At 38.1% G+C, this 22,426-nt stretch overlaps 1 protein-coding gene across 1 annotated transcript in view; it reads right to left on the bottom strand.

Annotated features, from left to right (window-relative positions):
- Window positions 1–21,886, bottom strand: part of WHSC1 (Wolf-Hirschhorn syndrome candidate 1) — a 62,117-nt gene extending 40,231 nt beyond the window's left edge. Inside the window, exons 1-2 of the mRNA XM_010000240.1 lie at window positions 21,259–21,886; window positions 4,786–4,951 (exon numbers count right to left, since the gene is read on the bottom strand). Coding sequence (XP_009998542.1) covers window positions 4,786–4,951; window positions 21,259–21,855 — 763 coding nt within the window. The 5' untranslated portion in view covers window positions 21,856–21,886. The remainder of the gene's footprint in view (window positions 1–4,785; window positions 4,952–21,258) is intronic.
- Window positions 21,887–22,426: the final 540 nt, after the last annotated feature.

Below are 22,426 nucleotides of genomic sequence, written 5' to 3'. Positions count from 1 at the left end.
ACCAGCATGTGCTGGAGCCCAGAGAGCCAATTGTGTCCTGGGCTGCATCAAAAGAAGAGTGGCCAGCAGGGGCAGGGAGGTGATTCTGCCCCTCTACTCTGCTCTGGTGAGACCCTACCTGGAATATTGTGTACAGTTCTGGTGCCCTCAGCAGAGGAAAGACATGGAGCTGTTGGAGAAGGCCCAGAGGTTGGTCATGTAGATGATCAAAGGCCTGGAGCACCTCTGCTGTGATGGCAGGCTGAGAGAGTTAGGGCTGTTCAGCCTAGAGAAGAGAAGGCTCCAGGGAGACCTCATAGTGGCCTTCCAGTACCTGAAGGGCCTACAGGAAAGGTGGGGAGGGGATTTTCACCAGAGAGGGCAGTGATAGGAAAAGGGGTAATGGATTAAAACTGGAAGAGGGGAGATTTAGTTTAGACATCGGGAAGAAATTCCTCACCATGAGGGTAGCAAGGTGTGGAATGGGTTGCCTAGGAAGGCTGGTTGGAAGCCCCCTCCCTAGAAGTGTTTAAGGCCAGGTTGGATGAGGTTCTGTGCAGCCTGGTTTAGTAGGTGTCCCTGCTTCTAGCAGGGAGTTTGGAACCTGGTGATCTTTAGGGTCCCTTCCAGCCCTAATCATTCTATGATTCTACATTTGACACAAAAGTCAAATAGTTTAATTCCAAACAAGAATTAGCTTTGCTAAATGAACTTAAGGTTACAATAATCTGTCAGTACTTTCCATGTATATTAACTTACACGTAGTCCTGGATGTTTCTGAAAATGCTAAACTTGAAAAAGTTTCCAAAACTTGGACAGACTATGCACTCAGCTTCATTTCTGACTAGCCTAAACTTTATCCTTCAATAGTCTTGCATAGAAACATTTGCAATCACAACTTCACCTTAACTAAGCTTTGAAGTAATCAAAGCAAGAAATTAACAAGTTTTGGGTGGTGGAGAGAAGGGAGAACAGGAAGATCAAAGAACAATTCTGAAACTTAGACATGAAACATTCATTCTTTTAAGATTGTAAAGAGGAATACTGTCTCACTGTAGTACGATACAGGTGTACAACCTTCCTCTTCTAAAGATTTCAGTGATTCTACAGTGAAGGGGGAAGATAAGACCTTCAAAATTCACCACAGAGTTCACAGTTAACAATGAACTTCTAAAAGGCAGAGGTAACAGAATCAGACTTAGGATGTCCTTTATCATCTCCTTCATTAAAACCCACAAATTTGTGGTCTAAGTATTCAAATTAGAATCTCATTTAAAAATAGAAAAAGTTTTAACTGTCATGGCCTTGGGAATGTATACACATACCCATTCAATCCAGTAGTCCAATACATGTTCCGGTAATGCTCAGTCAGGAGCAGTTCCCTTGCACAGGAATTATTTTGTCCTCATCAAGAAAATGTTGCTTAACTAGAGACTATTGAGCTTTGATTACTTAATCTGTCTATGATAAAACAAAGGACAATTTTTGTATTTTACCAGGATGTCCTAGCTGCAGATAGAGATGGCCCAAACTACCTTTACAACCACCTGTAAAGATCTGCCTGAGTAGTCAATAGTCTAGTTCCAAGCAGCCACAGACACTCTATTCCTTTTACAATATAATGCTGGACAGCTGTAACAGGCTGATCAAGGAGTTTAAATAAGAGTGTCTACGACCAGAAGCATTGAACCTAATAGTGAAACTTCAGGTATCTTCTGTGGGCTAAATTTGTATCAATGCTCCTGGATAAAATAATGGAATTAAGGGGTTTTATTTACAAAGACATAATTTGCTTTCAGAATCCTGGAACCACTAGCTAGTGAAGGTTTGGTAGAGTGTTCTGCGGACCCACCACTATTACTAGTATTCTTCTGTATCCTAACCTATGTGGCTGACCACAGTCAAGGACAGGATACTGAAGGAGATGGAACTGCTGTCTGTCTTAGTAGGGACCTTTTTACATGCAAAAGTACATTCTGCAAGCTGAAAGTTTAAAACTTTTCTCAAGCCTAACCAGCTGGAATGATTAAATGATGTATTAGCATCCAGAAACTCACACTGTTTATAAACACTGTTGATCCTAAACCTAGAAACAAGAAATACAGAGACCTAGCTGAATATTGCTACAATTCCCAGATAAAATAATTCTTCTGTTTGGAAAAGGAGGCTTTTGAGGTGCCTCAACAGTAAATGGTAGGTGGAAGACAAGACAGGACTGGAGATACCTATTGATGGAAACAGGCCCATCAGTGTGTATTTATCAGTTATGATGGCTGCTTAGACCTTGGCAAACCTCCTCAAGGCAGGCCCCAAGAAAACTCCAGAGAAATATCAGCAATATCTAAAAGGACCATCATCCATATTACTTCAAAGTGATAGAACATCTCCAAGTACATGGGCCCTTCTTTCTGTTCCTACTACACAGGTTGCATTCAGACATACGACATTGGTTGTTACTAGATCTATTTCTACAGTTTCATATCAAGAATCCCTGTGGCAGCTTTTTATAACAAAGTATAAACCTTGCTCTTTTCAAGGAGCAGTGTAATGAAGTTAGGAACAAATAAACAGCTTTATCACTCTCAAAATCCATCTCTTTATTTCGTATTAGACCTAATAAACCAAAGACTAAAATCACAGGGACTGCCTGATCAATGAAAGACTGCTACAAGAAAAATTCTGAGGAGTCTATAGTAACTATTCTAGCAACTGTGTAATGTTTTAAAGGTTTCACAAAAAGCCATTTAGTTTACTGCCAACATTGAGCCTAGCTATAGTCCTAGAGAGATCCTCGTTCAATTTGCTCATAAAAACCTCCTATGAATGCGAACACACCATTTCTCCAGGAAATCCACCCCAATGCTTCACTATCTTTATCAATTCCAAGTTCTTCTTAATATGTAGTCTAAATATGCATAAGTACTAAGCTTTTTCTTCCCAAAACTAGAATTTATGACTTTTCTTCTTTGCATCTAGGGCCATTTACTGGGTTCTCCCAGTTCCTTCACTCTGCCTGTGCAATTAGACTCGCAGGTCTCTTTTCATGCTGTCCTCAAAACTTCTTAGTTTGGTCCATTTTTTTTGAAATGAGATGGCTCAAACAGAATGCAGTGTACAGAAATACTCTTGCAGCTGCCATGCTACCACTGAAAACACAAAGGTTCTACTTCATGCTTTTTATAAGCAGTACTATTAACTTACAGCAGTGTGACTTTGGTCTTCCTCCACAGAAAATTACTGTGGGTTATTAAAACCTTCAGATTTGTTTCTTTGAAAATGCAGCCTTCCACTCATTATCTAGCTTGACCACCTACCGCCCTAAAAGTCCAACACACATTTACTTCAGAAATATCAAAACTAAGTTATGTGCTCCTACTTTGATTTTATATACTTATTAACTTCTTGCTTTTCTCCTTCAACTGAGTTTTCTGGATTCCATTTTCAGGTTTTCTAAACTTTCATTAGTTCAGCATAAACATAGTAAAAAATAGTTCACAGTGCTCAGCTGGAGTTAAAACTAGTGAGGAATGCAACATGCAGCTAGATTTTCTGTAAATACAACAGTTGCAAAAGAAAGGCTAAGGAATACTCACTCTAGTGATCCAGGCTGCAAAGCTGAGGCACTACCCACAGTGTATTAAGAAAAAGTCAAGGAGCACTTAGTAACAGTGGACATCTATGAGATTATGGGACCAAATGGGAGATGAAAGTTTTGGCCAATGTGATTGCAAGAGTGATCCCTACTGGGGATTCTGGCAAGGTCACAACCATCAGGGGAGATACCCAATGACTGCAAAAAGAAAACCTATCTTCAAGAAACAAAAGAAATTATCTGGAGAACTACAAGCTAGGCTGACCAGTTCACTCTCAATGCCAACAAGATTATGGGGCAGATTTTCCTAGAAGACATGTTCAAGCACATGAAGGACAAGAAAGTATTTGGGAGTAGCCAGCACAGACTCACCAAGGGCATATTGTGCCCTATCAATCTGATTCACATAAATATAAAAGGCAATGGACACAAGGTGAAACAAAGGAAATTAAAACTAGATAAAGGGAAAAGTCTTCTTGCTGTAATAGCTGCCAGTCACCAGAAAGGCTGTGAAGTCTCCACCCTTGAAGACATTAAATATTTAACCTGACAAGACCCTGAGTAACCTGCTCTAACTTGGAGACAGCATCACTTGTAAAGTTCCTTCCCAACCTGCATTATTTTATCATTCCACAACCAGCACAGATAAGCCTCAAAAGTTTTAGGTATCAGAGCAGAGAACAAAGCTGCAAATGAGATTAAGAAAATGTACAGATTCCTACTTAAAAATTTAGTAACACTTGTTAGTCCTTGCCTTTAGAATAAACAAATGTCTGTATATAACAGTGTAGATTCTATGAAGAAAACTTAGCTTCCTGAAATACAGACTACTTTTAATAAAGCATAATTATCAGGAGTATTCAATTCCCATTAGTTTTTAATAAAATTTTAAACCCACATCACTTCTCCAAGCTTCTCCATAAAAACAATGGAAAGTATCACCAGGTAATTTTTTAATAAGGCTTCACACAATTTCATAGATCACAGTTTGACATCTTTCAGAGAACATTTAGTTAAAAAGACATAATGGAAAAAAAAACTCTGTCTGCTCAAAAATAGTGTTTACATGATTACATTCCTCTTGGCAACAAGGAGCTGATTCTGTTATTGATACAACTGAATGGGTAAAATGAAGAACAAAATGAAGAATAGAATTTTCCAAAATAATAGTTATGTATATCTGAAGAAATCTGATTGTAGCACCATTGACGTACCTTTTAGTTTAGTGTAGGAATGGAGAACAGGATCAGCAGAAACCATACATGGCCACCATGGGAAACCAGACACTTTTGACCATACTAGATCTCCTATATTATACTTCAACAGATGGACTTTGTCTTCTTTGACAGTACTTTGAGTTGGATCTCTCTTAGCAGGAGCCTTAAAAGATAAAAAAAAAAAACAAAAAACCACAAACCTATCACCACATTTCTTCAGATATGCACTAGGATTAGTAAATAATACACAAAAATATAAACCAAAATGCAGTTCATATTCTTTTTAAACATTCTTATTATATGTAATAAAACCCAGAGTGGTAATAAAGGAGGGGGAAAACGAAACTGTTTACCAGAATAAAGAGCTACCAAGTTTGCTTACAAAGAATATTTATATTTCATGTGTAATAAAACCTTTACATTAAAATTTTTGTTCTCTCACAGCAAAAAAATTCCAAGTTCCATTTATATTTTTGTTTTTAGTTAGAAATGTTGGCAAATAAGCTGTGGTTTGCCTTCATCTGTGTAAGTCACTGCTGGGAGACCATCAGGAAGGTTTACTTTAATTTCAAATGCATTAACTGAGCACTGGATGTAGTTGTAAATAAATAAAAATAAAATCCCAAACTTGAATCGACTGAAACACTGTCTTTATTTATCTAATTTCTATTCAGACATAAACAGCTAAAAACCCCGAAACTCTGCATCATTCAGCTTTCTTTCTACCTCATGAGAATTTGTGACATGAACCCTTCTCCCCACCTTTTTTCAAGATTTTTTTTCCATTCCAGTTCTAGCAGCAAAAGTTTGAGAGTGCTCAGCTGGTGCTCTAAAGCTATTTTAGCTATTGGAAAACAGTTACAGACCTACTTCCGCTTTGAGGGACAGATGTAACTACAGGGGACTTTTAAGTTCCTCTATGACAGACACAGATTTTTACTGCATCATAATGACGTTCAGCAGCACCGACATTTATTTGCCAACACTTCACAAAGCTAGTTACATTTTGTCTTTTTGGCTTTATCTGTTTTATTTGATATAAATAATCAACACCTTTATCTAGGTAAGCACTAACTCTGGATGTAGGAAAGCACAGAATGTGTCTCATTACAGATATATGTTTTAAAAAAATCACATTTTAAATTTTGTTTTTAATTTTTCCAGTACTAAATTAATGTGCAACATGTTTTACCATTCATCTTACATAGTACCAACTCAATATACAGAGGTGGACTGGAGCTTCAGGTTTTCAGTGGATTTAATGTTACATCTGGAGCAAAAGTCTGTTTTGATTAATTAAAAGTGGCAAGAAAGAAAGAACACTTAAACTGGAAATCTAGAATGCAGAAACAAGTATTTGGAGCCTTATGTTGACTGGGAGTATATCAGGTTACCTTGCACAGATTTTTAAATCCAGAGAATACTACCATAACTAATTAATTACACATTCTTTTTCAAGCACAAACAACAAACACCTTTGATGTGCTGCAACAGCACATGATTTTTTGGCAACTCAAATACAGGGGTACATCCAATCAAAAAACCTAAAGATCCATGTACTCAATAACTCCTTTCCTCCAAGCTCCAATGTGGTAAACACACATGATGCTATGTCATCTGATTGTTAGGGATCATTACTCATCCAGTGATTCAGCTTTTCTGATTAATTCAGGCTTGGTTCATGTGTTTCCAGCTAGAGACATGTTCCCATGTCTCAAGGTTTTTGGATCTCTAAGGATTCTTTAAGACTGTCAGGAAACCCCTCCCACTGAGCTTGCCTCAAGTCCAGCACTCAATAGACCTAAAAGATTCCAAGCAGATGTGAAAACTCAAATGCTTCTTCTAGCATTTCAACATGACATGAAAAGTTATACTTGAAAACCAAAAGTTAAGAAATAAATATGCTGAGAATAGACCCAGAAAAAACATTAATCCTACCACACACAAACCAGCTTCATCATTTAAAAGAAATGTGGGATGAAAATATTTCTCAATGAGTTAACTTCTCAGAAATTTATATTACTCAGGATTCTGAATCTCATTTTTAATTTATGAGTCCTTGTATTTTTCAGAAAGCGCAATTAAGCTGCAAAGAATTACCACTACAGTCTGAGAGAGAGCTAGCTGGAATAATGAAAAAGCTCTAGAAGTGCCTCTTACTGCAGCATCATCTAGAAGGGGTGGCAGCACACGTGTGAATACCACATTTCAAAGTATCTACAAGAACTTCACTATTAAATGCCCAGAATACTTTTACTACACTGGATCATGATAAAAAAAACTTAAAATGACAGGCTGTGATAAAACCCGCAAGGATTATCTACACAACGCTTGCTGGATTTATGCTTTCTTTTACTGATAAAACGTGCATACTTTTAAAGAGTGGCAAAATACAGTACAGAATACTACATGCATAATTTTTTTTAAAGCTCTCATGAGGTTATTTTCAAACCTACGGAAAATATCACTGCTACCTCACTAACTTCCATCTTACTTTCCCACATCACTCTGGTTTAATTTAATTTTCTCATTCTGAGAATTACTCTGATCTATTGAATAGGTACCCCAAAAGTAAACAGTGAGGTGACATTTCTAGCATGTACTTCTGAGACAAGCAGCTGTAGGATATCAACAGTCTCTTCAATACTTCATCTCAAAACCATTTTGCTAACCATCAGCATAGCATTAAATGCTTTGGTCTTGAAATTGTTTAAAAAACACCAGAAAATGCTAAACACTGGAAGGGAGTCTTAGGCATAATTTTACTTCAGTACCCAGGTAAGATTTTTTAAATTATTGATGGGGTGGGAGGAAAAAAGCGTTTCTAAACAAATTTGCAACCCCGTCCCCCGATGGCATCTACATTATCATATGACAAGAGCTGGAACTTCTTTATGAGATACTTGTACTCTCTGCAGTTTTTAAGAAAAGTGTTATAGAAAAAAGTAATTTGGCTTGCAGCACTTTTTTTTTTTTTCCTCCAGAAGAAAAGAGGAATTACTGTTTAGGCAAATTTTGGTTCCTAACAATATGTAGTCAAGACAGAACAGAACAGCTGACTGGGCACTCATGGAAGACGGAGAAGAAGGATGGGAAGTGCATTTTTGGTGGTCTGTGTGAAGGCAGCATAAGACAAGGAATACCTCCTCCTGCAATAGCTGATCAATTCTTTCTGTGATGATACTTAAGCAAATAAATTAAGATGGGAGAGTTCTGGTTTAGAACACAACTGTAAAGCAAGGGCAGCTCACACAAATTAAAAGTATTTTAAAATACCTTCCCCTCAATTATTGGCTCTTTGCACTTTTTGATGTCTTTTTATTTCTTGAAATTATTCTTATTTCTAACTAGATCTCCTACCCATAAATGGGAACAAAGCAAAGCCTGTCAGTCTTTCTGTATCACAGAGAAGCACAGAACAGACTTTTCTTACCATCATTGCTAAGTGGGTCTGGACCACCTGTGTATGCCCATTCCCATTATTTTTAATGCAGTCTTAACAGAATTAAACCAATACATATTTAGTTGCCGAATTTCCCCTCACTCTCCTTCCTAGACTGTTGGCAAGCTCTGCAGCCTCTAGGGCTGCTACCACCTGAATCACCTTCTCCCAAAATTTAAACCAGTTGTTCTAAACAGGAGGAAAAAAACTTGTGATAATATTTCTTTTCTACTTTGTAAGGGAATTCCAGGATATTTTCCCCTTTTGTACACTAGACTGCAGAGAAGTTACATAAATGAGCAGTCCAAGCCTGGGTGAGCAGGTGATGACTCCCACACAGACTATTCCTACCATTAAATATACAGGCTAAATATACAAGACACCACTAGTTGGTATGGCAGACATGGAAACTCCTGAATTCCAATATCCTAACAGAAGAGCTGCTCTGGAAGGCAGTTGTTCACATTTTTAAGTTTATTCATCCAGGGGACATGGTGTGGAATGAAGTAACCCCCTTACTGCAACTGAATTTTTCTATGAGAAATTACACCTTGAGGAGTACCAAGCATCCTTAGAAACTCATTTGGTTCAGCAACTGCGATGGGTTGAGAGGGACCAAAAATGAAAGAAAATTTACCATGCCCTCCCTCTGCACTGAACATTTCACAGATTTGCTTGCTGATTCTCTCAGCACTTTCAATAAGCGATGAGTGACAGGCAGATTGAAAAAAATTTCTGACACTGCAGTCAGCATTCTACCAGCCCAAAGAGTAACCTGGGCATAGAAAACACTAGTATTTAATTAACTTTACCCACATCCGATCAAAAAAATCCAACCAGTTTCCATTTAGTTCCAGTCTGACTGATGAGTATGACAAGACAAGAACACAGCATGAGTGACGGGTAATTTCAGAGTTTAAAACAATCTTAAAGTGATGAAAGAAAAAGGTATTTAAAGGCAGCATCTTTACTGAACTGAGAGCTTTAGGTTTGTTTGCAGATTCTGTTATGAAAACAGCATGAGGAGAGGTTAGTACACAAGGGACAAAATTATTGCAAATTACCTGAAGCATCAAAAAACTAGTATTTCACTGTACAAGCCAGGAAAACTATAGAAATAATTTTTAAAAAATTATCTAACTGTAAATCATCAATAAGGGATTAGATAAAGAAGAATGCTGAGAATTGGAGAACACACCACCAGAATTTAGTATGGGACAAGAAAAAAAGAGGATGAAGACAAGACAGCAAATGCTCTCCCCTGTGTAACATAATGGAGAAGCATACATTGAAGAACTTGCAGCTATCTGGTATCTCCCTTTCTGTTTTAATTTTCAATTCAGTTCCATCCTGTATCAAAGAACTTCCCTTGGACTGCACTACAATAGAAGGCCAAACAGACTGCTTGCACTTCAGAATTAAAAAAATCTACTAGCATTATAAAGAAACTAAACCAAAATAATCACGGTCCCTAAACAGAATAAATGCAATTAAAATATACCTTGAATCAAAGTTTCACACAAAGCATAAGACAGCCAAACAAGTTTCTTTACTATGGAATGAGTGATACTGCTTGCTGACCAAGATCACATATTTTTCTGGTACTATTATCTACTTGTGCTGTGTTTCATCCAGTAATACTGCTATTTCCTATCATGGACTTGCATAATAAAAATAGAAGTACAAATGTTTTGTCTTCTCTTGTTTCACCAGGAAGAATAGTGAAATAAGGAAGTGGTGGTAGAACAAACTCCATTCCTTTCAGAGGTTCAAGAGAGGCAGAAGGCTTCTCTGGAGAAAAAGGGAGCAATGGAACAGAAAACATTAATTTTGAAGTGTTGTTCTGCCATTTGAATTCACCAATGATTTAGGACACTATAAACAAGCAAACAAACAGACAATGTATTAGGTCAATTATACCAAACATTTCTTTCTTGAAAAACCATGATCAGAGTTATGTTCTTAGGAAAGCCCTTGCTTCCTGAAAAATTCAGGAATTTTAATTTGACAAAAGACATGCCACTATTCAGTCTTCAGGCAAACGAAGGGAAAGAAGCAGCTACTCTCCCTGTGAGTCGTTCAGGACAGAGAAATGGCTTCTTCTCTGTGACCGAAGACAAACTTGAAAGTAAAATCCCTGCAAATAAAAAAATTACTACAGTTGAATAAAATCTATGCAAAATCCTCAATACACACTATTGCTTTAAATGAAAAGGGTGGCAATCTGACTCTCTTAAGAAACGGCCAGTGCTCATGTTAAATGATTCTGTCTATAAAAAGATAGTATTTTCCAAATATAACTTTCTCAGTCTTTTGTTCTCTTTTTTCACTAAGGTTGTAATTCACACATCATAGTAAATCTGTTCATCCCAGAAGGACAAGCCCTTGGAGGCCTGCTGTTTATCCAAATCACTCCCATGTTCTGGGATATGAGGGGACATATTTAGATAGCAAACCACAAGTAACTGAATGTATTAAGGATAAAAATAAGTTTTTCCACTTTGTATTGTTATATTCTGCTTATTATCTAATGGAAGAATTCTGCTTAATTACATATTCAGCAAATCATTGCCTACAAAGAGAATATTTTAGGCAGAAGGCTAAAGAGTAAACCAGACCCTTACAAGAAGGTTAAGAGAAAACACGGGATTATTATTACAAAATGGAGAAGGAAGAGGAAACATGAAGAAAGAAGCCATGAGTTGGCAAAGTTTTGTGTTCCATCTTCTGTAAAACAGAAAGGGCCATTTCAGTAGAGCATCCAAAGACTGTAGCCCTCAAAAGGTCATTGCATCAACTTCCACACAATTTAATCTGCAACACCCTTATAAAACATGCATTATATTGTACAGTGAGGTAAAGACTGAGGGGGAAAGGTCACAAAATGCCCAGATCAAAATGAACAAACTATACTTGGGGATGTATATATCAAATTCCATTTCAAGAGCAATTACATTAAATTTATTCAAGTTATCTTTTCTTCTATTACTAACAACTTACTTTTTTCTTCAATTACTAAAAAGGGGCTAAAATCTGGCAGTGTGAAGAATTAAATTCGCAGAAGACACTAAGTATGAATCTTCATGCCACATCTAGGATTTCTTTTTCTTCTGTGTGCTTAGATGGTAAAGCTATAAAACAAGAGGACAAAAAAGGCTGAAGAAAAATCCCTGCTCTACTTGCAGATTCCCTGAAAATTTCTTTGTGTTGGCTGAGGCTCTTTGAAACCAATGTAAGTTTTGTGACAATAGGTTGGTTTCCTCCATTTCTTTCCACAAATTCATCTCAAGCACTTTGTGGACAGCAGGTTGAATATCACCACAAAGGAGCATTCCCTCCAAGAGGAAAAGCAAGCAGAAGGAAACCATCTAAGTTTAGACAGGGATTCATAATGTAATTATGGACTTTAGAACAAGATAAAAGCTCAAATTTGTATTTCAAATCAACAACTAAACTCCCGGTTACATTTCAATTCTTTTTTTCTGGCTTTGGTTCCCCATTAGTAAGTCTCCAGCAGATGAGAATATTTTTTAAGATGCTTTTACATTTCAAAACAAATCTGTCTATCCAAATTACCAACCTTCCTTTAAACAACGCTATATGAACAAGTATTTTAGAAATAAACTTAACATGGTATTTTCACAGAATCACCATAGTTGGGAAGGACCTCTGAGATCAGAGTCCAACAATCAACACAAAACAAAAAAACCCACAACAACACAGCCACAACCCCCAAAAAACACCCACCCACACATACCCTAACAAAAAGCACCCACAAAAAATCCCCCACAGCCTCAGCCACTGGAGCATGCCCTGAAGTGCCACATCTACACGTTTCCTGAATAACTCCAAGGATGGTGACTCCACCACCTCCATGGGCAGCCTGTTCCACATGTAAAGCCAGCTGCCCACCAGCACCACCAAGTCCCCTTCTGCAGGGCAGCTCTCCAGCCACTCTTCCCCGAGCCTGGGGTTGTTGTGACTGAAACGCAGACCCTGGCACTTGGTCTTACTGAACCTCGTACAATTGACCTTGGCCAATCAATCCAGTTTGTCCAGGTCCCTCTGTAGTGCTTGCCTATCCTTAAGGAAATCAACACTCCCATCCAATTTGGTGTTATCTGCAAACTTTGAGGGTGCACTCAACACCTTCATCCAGATCATTGATAAAGGTGCTGAACAAGACCAGCCCCAAACCTGAGCCCTGAGGGACACCACTGGTCATCAGCCACCAACTAGATTTGACCCCATTTACCACAACTGCCCAGCCGTGCAGACAGTTTTTTACCCAGTGAAGAGTATACTTGTCTATGCCACAAATTGCCAGCTCTTCCAGAATGCTGTGGGAGATGCTGTCAAAGGCCTTAACAAAAGTCTAGGGAGAAAACATTAACAGCCTTCCCCCTATGCAACAGGCAGGTCACTTGGTCCTAGAAAGAGATCAAGTTTTTCATGCAAGACCTCCCTTTCATAAACCCATGCTGGCTGGCCCATATCCCCTGGCTGCCCCATACTTGCTGTGTGAGTTCACTCAAATTGAGCCTCTCCATGATGTTTACCAGTACCAAGGTCAGGCTAACAGACCTGTAATTCCTTGAATCCTCCTTCTGGACCTTCTTGTGGATGGGTGTCACATCAGTGAGTAGGATATAACCCTTTCTTTTACAGTAAAGAGTTGAAGAGAAACAATCATTCACAAATGGATCCAGTTCTAGAACACATCCCAACCCTCAACCTTTCTTAAAAATACAGAGACCAGTTTCTTTCAGCTGCTTTACTGAATTTCTGCATTTACATTTAGATGATCTCTTAAACTGTAAGTTACTGGCTTATCATTGAAAAGTTCCACATTTCAGAAATAGGCATTTAAATCAGATATGGCTTGATCACAATACATGAAAACTTCTTTTACACTGAGTATTAGAAAAATATTTCTGCCAACATCCAGCTTCTCTAACCTTCACCCACCCTAAAAAGCTTAACCTTTTGATGCAGTATCTGGGTATGTAAGACTGAACTGAAATGCTACAGAAGTCTGGAAAAGCATGATTGTAGAGCCATGAGGAACTCTGGCACATAAAAGTTATTTCTGAATAATTTCCATATGAATTTCACACAGGATAAAAGAATGCAAACCAAATCATCTCAGTGTTATCTACAGATTTTCAGAATGCCATATCCATATGTATTTTGTTATCTGCATGTACAATGGTTTCATACTTTCCAGATCCGAAACTGTTTCAGGGCTTTACCCTTAGCACTCTTCTATGCCCTTACAGAGTTCTTAACAGATACCATCCTCCTCTTGGTAGCTCACAAATATCCCAGGATGGATGTTTTGAATCCTAATACTCTTGGTAGAAAACAGAGAAACCCAAGCCCATATAACAGTGAACCAACAGGCAACTAGACTTGCAGAACATTGTTTTCTGGTGAAGGCAGATACATTTTCGCAATAAGAACACCTCTAAAAGAAGCAATCTGAACTAGAACAAACACTAACTTGGCATAAAGGGGCTCTGTTAGTTAACTAACAGCTTGACATAGTCCAAGTACTAAAACTTTGCCTTTGAGATTAAAGGCCTTAAAAATGAATCCCCAGGTGTAAAAACAGACACAAGAGGCTCCCATCAGGTTGTGTTGTTACATACATCTAGAGATGCAAGAAACAACATCAATGGTTAATCAGCCTAGGTGCAAGTTGGGGGGAAAAAACCTCAAATACTAAATTGAACAACACTACTTTGACTAGGAAATACTGAAGCATATCCTTGAAATATTCCTTATTTTCAGCAATGAAGGACCTACAGAAAACCTGGGGAAACCCCAGCCAGAAATGCCCCAACCCTACATTAAAATAAAGCAGTCGTTGCAGCAAAGCATCATGAAGCACATGATTAAAATGCTATCAATTCTACAAGAACCAAGATCCCAAATTATTTTACTTCATCACAAGCATCCTCAACATAACAATTGAGTTGACATGTATTTACCAAAACAAACAAAACAATACAACCCAAGCTCTTCTAACATTAGTTGCTGCTCTGAGGCCACCGACTCAATTCCCTTCTTCATGCAAGTGCAGCAGGGCTTGTTTAACAACAGTCTGTGAAAGATGCAGTTTTCCTTCTTGCATGGGGCTTCCAAAATAAAGCATTTTTATAACCCCTCTGTCAGAAGGGAATTAATTCCTTACTATTGACAACTTGTAGTTTCATACACTGCCTATTTTATGATGCCCAGGAGAACAACTCCTGTAGGTACTGCAAGTACTCACAAAAAGGAGAAATATAAATGCTAGCCTGGTTGGATCTATTAATAATAGGAGGATAATGAAACATGGCAATAAACAAACATAAAAAGTGTCAGTGAACAAAGATCTCTTTTGGAGATCTTAAAGTTCATGTGTCCTACATTAAATCCCCTACAGAACAAGGAAACCTGTGAAGTAGGCCAATCAAGACAGATCAAAATATTTTGCCTTCACTACTTTGCCTAAGGGTTACTACAAAGCATTTTTCTTTCTTGACAAAAAAGGGGCTTTAAGGGCCAGAAATTACATCTGGTACAGATCATTACAGTTTCCCAAAAATCTGCCTGTAAAACCATCCAAGTAACATAACCCTGAACTGTAGATCTAACTCCCAGCCAAATACGAAAGTTAAACATGCTTTATTTTGGTTACACACATGACTGAGCAGAGCAACAGAAAGGCTTCACCAGATCTTGGGACAGAAAAGCAGTGAAAACACACCAATCAGTAATGGTCAATACAATATTAAGAGGAGATGCTGAGATCACAGAATCACAGAATTGTCAGAGTTGGAAGGGACCTCTAGAGATCATCCAGTCCCCTGCTAAAGCAGGATCCCCTAGAGCACATTACTCAGGACTGCATCCAGGGAGTTCTTTAATATCTCCAGAGAAGGGGACTCCACAACCTCCCTGGGCAGATGATAGTATTCATTTGAATCACAACACTACCAGTGCAACAACTGAGAATAAGTCTAGTGAACTTCAAAATCAATTAAACAAAAAAAGTGTAATTCATCTCTCAGCAGCCTTACAGCACACTATCTGCTGTTTGAGACATAGAAGAATGCCAGTTCCTCAGAAGGTGGCCTGCTCACCACTTTATTTAATCTGTCAGTTCCACCATAATGCCCAAAAAACCAAAATAAAATAGAACAAGCCCTGGAACACATAAACCAAAGATGAGTGTGAAACGGTGCAACAGTTGCTGATGTTCTCTGAATTTGAGCTAGATTACATCTGGGCAGCTTTCCACAGAAAGAAACTGGCTCTGTGATCTGAAGGAGTAAAGAATCAAAAAATGCTAAGTATTATTTACAATTAAAAATAATTAAATTGAGAACAATTTTAAAAAATAATCATTAACATGCCATTGTATGTATCCACAATGCATCTATATCTTGAATGTCCTCTACTGCTCTTCACAGTATCACAGAATCTTAGGGGTTGGAAGGGACCTCAAAAGATCATCGAGTCCAATCCCTCTGCCAGAGCAGGATCACCCAGAGCACATCACACGAACTTGTCCAGGTGGGGTTTGAATGTCTCCAGTGAAGGAGACTCCACAACCTCTCTGGGCAGCCTGTTCTAGTGTTCTGTCACTCTCACAGTAAAGAAGTTTTTTCTGATATTTACATGGAACCTCCTATGCTCCAGTTTGCACTCACTCTTGTCCCTCTTTCTCAAAAAGAAAAAAAAGACAGCAGAACCCAAAGGGCATCGCAGTTTAGAAAAAAGATGATAATTGGAAGTAACATTCTGGAATGGCTCCTGTATGTGGAACAATACACCAGGTATCTTCAGGCTGAAATAAAAAATTGAGCATGTTTGTGGAAAATCTATAAAACTATCAGTAATTGAGAATTTTGTTCATGATCCCTACTTCTAGTAGTATAAGAGAATCAGCTGAAACAAATATGTGCCAAATTGAAAAGGAAAGAGCTGCTATATTGCTTTATTACTTTATGTCATGGATATAAAATCCACATTGGCTCAAAAAGAAACTGAGGTCATCTTCCACGAATTTATCCACCTACAGCTATTAAATACAAAGTCACTAGCTCTAGAAACCTCTGAGTCACAAACTGCTGGAGGCTGAATGTATGCAAAGTGAGCATTACTCCAGGGTTTACCAAGTCTATACTCTCCATTATGCACCCTTCACTTAACCTCACCCCCCAGCCAAAGTGCTGAATTAAATGGCTCCTTGATCCAACCTGGTAGAGCTAGTCTTAAATAACATTTTTATAATTACTTCAAGAAATCATTTCATGTTTGATTTGGATTCTTCCACCAATGTGTTTTATAAAGGAAGAAAAAATACATATATTTACACATTACAAATTGAGATAACAGTTTTATGCAGAAAGTGTACTTAATTCAGCCACTTTTACATATAAGAATAGGAAGTGTGGTATGGAGAACCCTGAACAAATATTTAAACTCTATAATTCATTTTGTAGCCACTCTGAGAACACTTATAGTTTCTTACCTCCCCCTAAAGCACTACACTCTTGATGCTGTATGTTTTTTAGTGCTTCTTAGCCTACAAGTAGTTCTTTCAGGAATTTTTCCAGTGAGGCGTTAAGAGAAACAATTTAAAGTTTCAAAGTAACAGTCAGTTCTGCACATTGTGAACTGCTTGGCACAAGAAAGTTTTCAAGGCACAGCTAAACATAATCCTTTACTAACTGCTAATGTGAAACAGTAGGTCAGGAATCTTTCCAAAAAGGGTAAGAAGCTATTTCTCATTCCTGAAGGGATCACCCAGGAGACGTTTTTAGGGTTACTCCAACTTCTTTGGGATTCCAATTGTATCAGCCAAACAGCTTGTGCTATCACTCACCTGAAGACAGGATCTAATACCTCAAGAAGTCTATTAAAAAAGTAATTTAGTTCATTTCACCCTACAGCTACAGATCCTGACTCGCATGGCAGTTTAGCTACACATTTTATGACAAGTTCAGTAAATTGTACTTGATCAAGAATTCCCAATAACTGATGATGAAAAAGGAAGTCTGTCTTCTGAAAAAGACACATTTATTTGACTTCATTTTTTCTTTTAGCTTTTTTTTTTTTTTTTTAAATTAAGTCACTCCAGGATCTGGCTGCAAGAGATGTAAGAGGATAATCAAACACTTTGATGAGCACAGCTTTCCAATCTTACAGAAGGAACCTGTTGGTTTCTGCTCATTTCTACCGATGAGATGCAAGCATTGGAGCAACATCACCACCTTTAGTGGTCCCCATCTTTCTGCATTTAGGTAACACAGAAGCATATAAAGCAGCAGATAATCCTCAGACTGTTTCTGTTCCACCCCTACCGTGTTTCTAAATCTTTGCCATTCACTGGGAAAGGCACTATAACATTATGCAGGTCTCAGATATAGTAGAGTTGGCCAGAACAGTTCTCTTTGAAGACGAAATGGCAACATAAACACATGACAGGGGAGCAGCAGAATTTCTTCATTCATTTGCCATTGCCCCCCACGTAGCTGCTGCAAAGTCATTATAAACAGTACCAAGCAGAAAATTAACAAACTGCCAAGTTCCTGGTATAATGCTAAAAGGGGACTACAAGAAAGCTATGAAGGTACAGCTTTTGGACCATGCACATCTTGCACTGCTGGAATCCCTAAACTAGCAAGTATAGCAGCATGTAGACTTCCAGGTTTGTTCTGAACACCGTGCTGCTGCTTTTCTGAACTACTGCACTTGTGCATCAAAGACATGCCAGGAAACCATGCCAAAAAGGCAAAGTGCCACTTGTAGGCCCAAACAGGCTTATGCAGAACAAGCTGAAATGTGCCATTATCACCTACTGAGCTGTTTAAGGGTTAGAGAGCACATACATACTTTGGGAATGCAAGCATGAGAACTGCAGATGTAATACATACTCTATTTCTACAGAAACTCTGGATTGCTCTAGGGATTTGACTTTGATTAAAGTAAACCTCTGCCATTTTTCTCCAAACAGGAGGACTGTTTCACTTGTAACAAAAGCGCTGAGTAAGAAAAATCTAGGGAAGTCCTCATTGCTAACTGGCAGCATTGCAGGAACTGACCAATGCCATGACTCAAAAAACAGCCACCACAGAATCTAGCACTGAAGCATGCTGCCACTCTCACAAGCAGCACTACCAAGCAGGCAACTATCAGAATCCATGGGTTTGGCATCAATTCAAACATCTAACATGTGACACCTACCACAGGTAACACAGAACATTTGGAGGTGGTGTCAGACCACTATCAGTGTAGTGCCTGGGCATAAAAGTTGTTACACCAGGCCTTATCAGAAGAGGCCTGGATTTTAAAATAAACTCCTCAGGTGGAGAGATACCAGGGGTGGGGAGAAGGATAAAAGGCAGGAGGGGAATAAACAGAGAGTAATGGCTTGTCCTGCTTTCTTTCCTCTACCTTGGGAAAGTGAAAGCCGTACAGCTGTTTCTCAGAGCCCTGAAAAAGTCTAACTCACGTCAGAGCTGAGCGTATCATGTTTATTGCCAAGTGAAAACTGACTTGCAGATAAAGTTTTAGACAGCCTTCCTTTATAATGATAAAAAATGCCCATACAACAAGAAAACCCAATAACAGAGCACTGGAACATTTGTTAAATGATATGCCTCTCACCTCAGCAAGACAGTAATCTGCTATATCCATCAGAGATATAATTACCTTACACAAAAGGCAGTATTTGAACCATGGCAATTTTTGCTTAATCAAAAGAGTACAAGCTTGGAAAACAATAAATTGAGAGAGAAACCAACCCAGAAATAAAACCAGACAAACAGGTTCTACATTAACTTGCAACCTGCAATAAACAGATACTCAAGTGTAAAATTAATCTGCTTTTACTTCCACTTTGCAGCCACAATCAGCTATGTAAAACCACAGTACAATGCACTTTGGATGTTGATGATGAAATAACAGCTACAGCAGGGGTCTGAAACCTAACAACACTGATATTAAGTTATTACAGTTAGGATGTATGTCACTTGTTTATATCTGAAAAAAGTCTGAAAAATCTCCTTCAGCATGTTCCCAATACTATGTTTTTCTTCCTGTATTTTAAACCTGCACAGTTGCAAACCCTCCCTGTGAAAGAAAAGCCCTAAACTTTTAACAATCGAGGAGTTGTATCATGAAACATACTTGTGACCTTCAAATGCTTTTACATTACCCTCTGTTTCAAGTGCTCTGAAGAGAGTTCTAATATTGCACAGTCTGGTATAAGGCAGGTGATTGTCCTGATTTGGTAGTTTGGTAGCTCACTGGTTTGGCACAGGAACAAATGACACTATCACTCCCCAGCCATCAAGTCTCAAGCATGCTGGGAAACAGTGTTGACATGGTTTTCTCCTCATCATTTTTGGCCAAGAGACAACTCAAAAAAGTCAGACCAACCTTTATTTTAATCTTAAATGAATTGCTCACCAGGAAAAATTAAAGGCCACCCTTAATCAACAAACAATGTGAAAGGCCTCAGCATAAACTGTGTAGATGGGTATATTAAATACTCCATCCTCTTTCTTAAAAGAAAGAAAAAAAAGTCACACAAATATGCTAGAATTGCTGATGCAAATAAATATACCACTTTTCAGCCCAGTTTATCCTCATTAATAATGAACAGGGCAAAGAATTACTCCAACTATTGACTGTGGCCATACTTCTTACTTTTGAGTAGTGATTTGGAAAAGTCTGAATCAATTAATGTTAAAACATTCTCCTAAACAAAATTTTTAAAAACCCTAACTCTTTAATAAAATTCCTGAAAACATCAGCATCGATCTTTCTAGGACAAATAATATATTTGCCATCATAAATAAATTACATGTGTTTCTTGACACTTAAAAGAATGTTTACACCTTTCTGTAAACTCATTTATTTAGTAGTTTTAATGAAAGTAAGGGTAAATAAAACCAGTACTCTAGCAGCTGTGTGTGTTCTGCTTCTCTTCACGTGTGACCTTGGGAGAAAGTCAGAATCAACAGTAACTAGTAAACCTGCAGCTGGCAGAAAACATACATTTCACTTTTAAAGTTTGCAAAAACAGTATCTGTTCACTAGCCAAAGCATTTGTTAATGTTTACCATTGATATACAACACTATTCTGAATTTCTCATTGAGAAACTTAATACACACAGAAGTATCCTTGCTATGTAGCTTTCTTGCTCCTAGATAAAATGACTGCAAACCACATTAATTTAAATGAAGTTTAGCAACAAAAACTAAAAACAGCAGGAAAAAAGGCTCCCAGCAGCATTATTATTTACAACTTGGCAAAGCAAATTAAAAATTCAATTTCCATTTCTGGCCATGTTAAAAAGAAGCAAAAACCAGATGAGCTTGACCACAAGACAATGACATTTAGTTCAAGTATCTAGACCTTTATAAGCAATATATTTCACTAGGTTATAGCAAGCAAAACCAACTCTTCTCAGATGACAAATAAGGCCAGGGACTACATTCCAACTGCCAAAATCTGAAGGTGAAAAGCTTACCTCACCAGTCAACTGAAAGCTGAATATATTTTTCTTTAAGTCAGAAGTGGGAATATAGAAATAGGGTGGGTTTTTTCTGAATCATCTGGTTATTAGAAAGTCAGAATACCTCACTCTGCAACAGTTAAAGGCCATCTCTAAATTTAGAGGCCTCCCCACTCTCCCTTGTCCAGGTGCACATCCTGGCTAGGTCTTGGGTACACACCTGGATGAAGCTTCTGTTTCACACTTTCTATAGTACAAAAGTGCCTCAATTTGCCCTGGAGGCTTTTACTGATTTGGAACCAGAATTTATGGGATACTCCTAGCATAGACAAGAAACACAGAACAGAACTAGAGTTTATCTGTCCTTTGTTGAAACCAAGTATCACAGTAAGTGACCTGTTTGTGGGAAGCACCTATTGTAATACCTGTAATGAAGATTAACACATGAACAAATGAAATGTAAGTAAAATTAACAAATCTAGCAAAGTAAAGAATTTAGAAAAGTACTACCTTCTTTTCAGTGGGGCTTGAAGTCTTTGATACTAGTGCTGCTTCAACAAGACCCTGCTCAAGTAAGGAGTCATATTTTATGCTTCTTTTTCTGTTTCTCCTCTCCTTGTTTGCCGGCTTCTGTTCATTTTCCTCTGACTGAGACACATCTGCACCATTGTCTCCACAAATGGAAGATTCAAAAAGAGGTTTTCCATTCATGTAGGTTTTAGTGATTTTCAGCTTTATTTCTGGAGAGCCATTCTTGATAGGAGTGGTGTTGGGTGGTGTTCCAACTCCCTTGATTTCCTGGGTTTCAAAGCGCAGCTTGGCATCTTGGGCCCCAGACTCACCATTAAACACACGAGATGTTAGATCTTTCAATTTATCAGCTGGAATAAATGGAAGAGCCTCATGGCCATTATATTTTTGCATGACACCTTCTTGTAGAGTGGCAGAAAGTTGTGCTTTGCCCAAGTAGACAGAACACTCACGATTCACTTCACAATTCTGAGTTTTCCCATTGGTATTTCCAAGGATCTCTGGTACCTGCTTCATTTTGATGTAGTTAATTTTTCGAGTTAACAGTTGAGAACTTCTTTTGATGCTAAAGTCCATTCAGCCCAGATGTTTCCAGTCTTACACTGCTACATTAAGACAAAAAGACGGAGAATATTTTCAATAATAAAGAAATGCCAAAAGCTATCAAGTATTCAGACAGATATGTCCCCACTAATACAACACTCAATGTACTTTGTTCAGGTTTTACTAAAAAAAGCATTGCTTAAAATCTACATAACCAAAACACTTCAGTATCTGTTAATGTGCATTATGAAAAAGTCCAACAAAAACAGATTGATTAATCAATTTTATTAAAACAAAAGCCAAGAGAAAAAATCATAGCTTTCATTTTAACAATCTACAACACAAATCTTACCCACACTAATTACTCAAATGTATTGCATGGTCTAAAACAAGTAGGAGTCAGACCTAAGATAGTATCATCAGCAACAACATAAAACAGATGAGTTTACTTCTATGAGGTCGTGCCAGCCTAAAAAACCCAGAGGCTGGGTTACTGCAGCACCTACACCATGGACAGCAGCATCACAAGCTTCTTTTCCTTACTCTACAAACAGGCCCTTCTATCAAAGCACACCTCCAGAGGAAACACCACAGCTCAGATACA

The sequence above is a fragment of the Chaetura pelagica genome, unplaced genomic scaffold, assembly GCF_000747805.2.
Source record: "Chaetura pelagica isolate M959 unplaced genomic scaffold, ChaPel_1.0 scaffold116, whole genome shotgun sequence".
Taxonomy (NCBI): Eukaryota; Metazoa; Chordata; class Aves; order Apodiformes; family Apodidae; genus Chaetura; species Chaetura pelagica.
The sequence above is the reverse complement of the archived record's forward strand: the minus strand, read 5'-3'. Positions and strand labels throughout refer to the sequence as shown.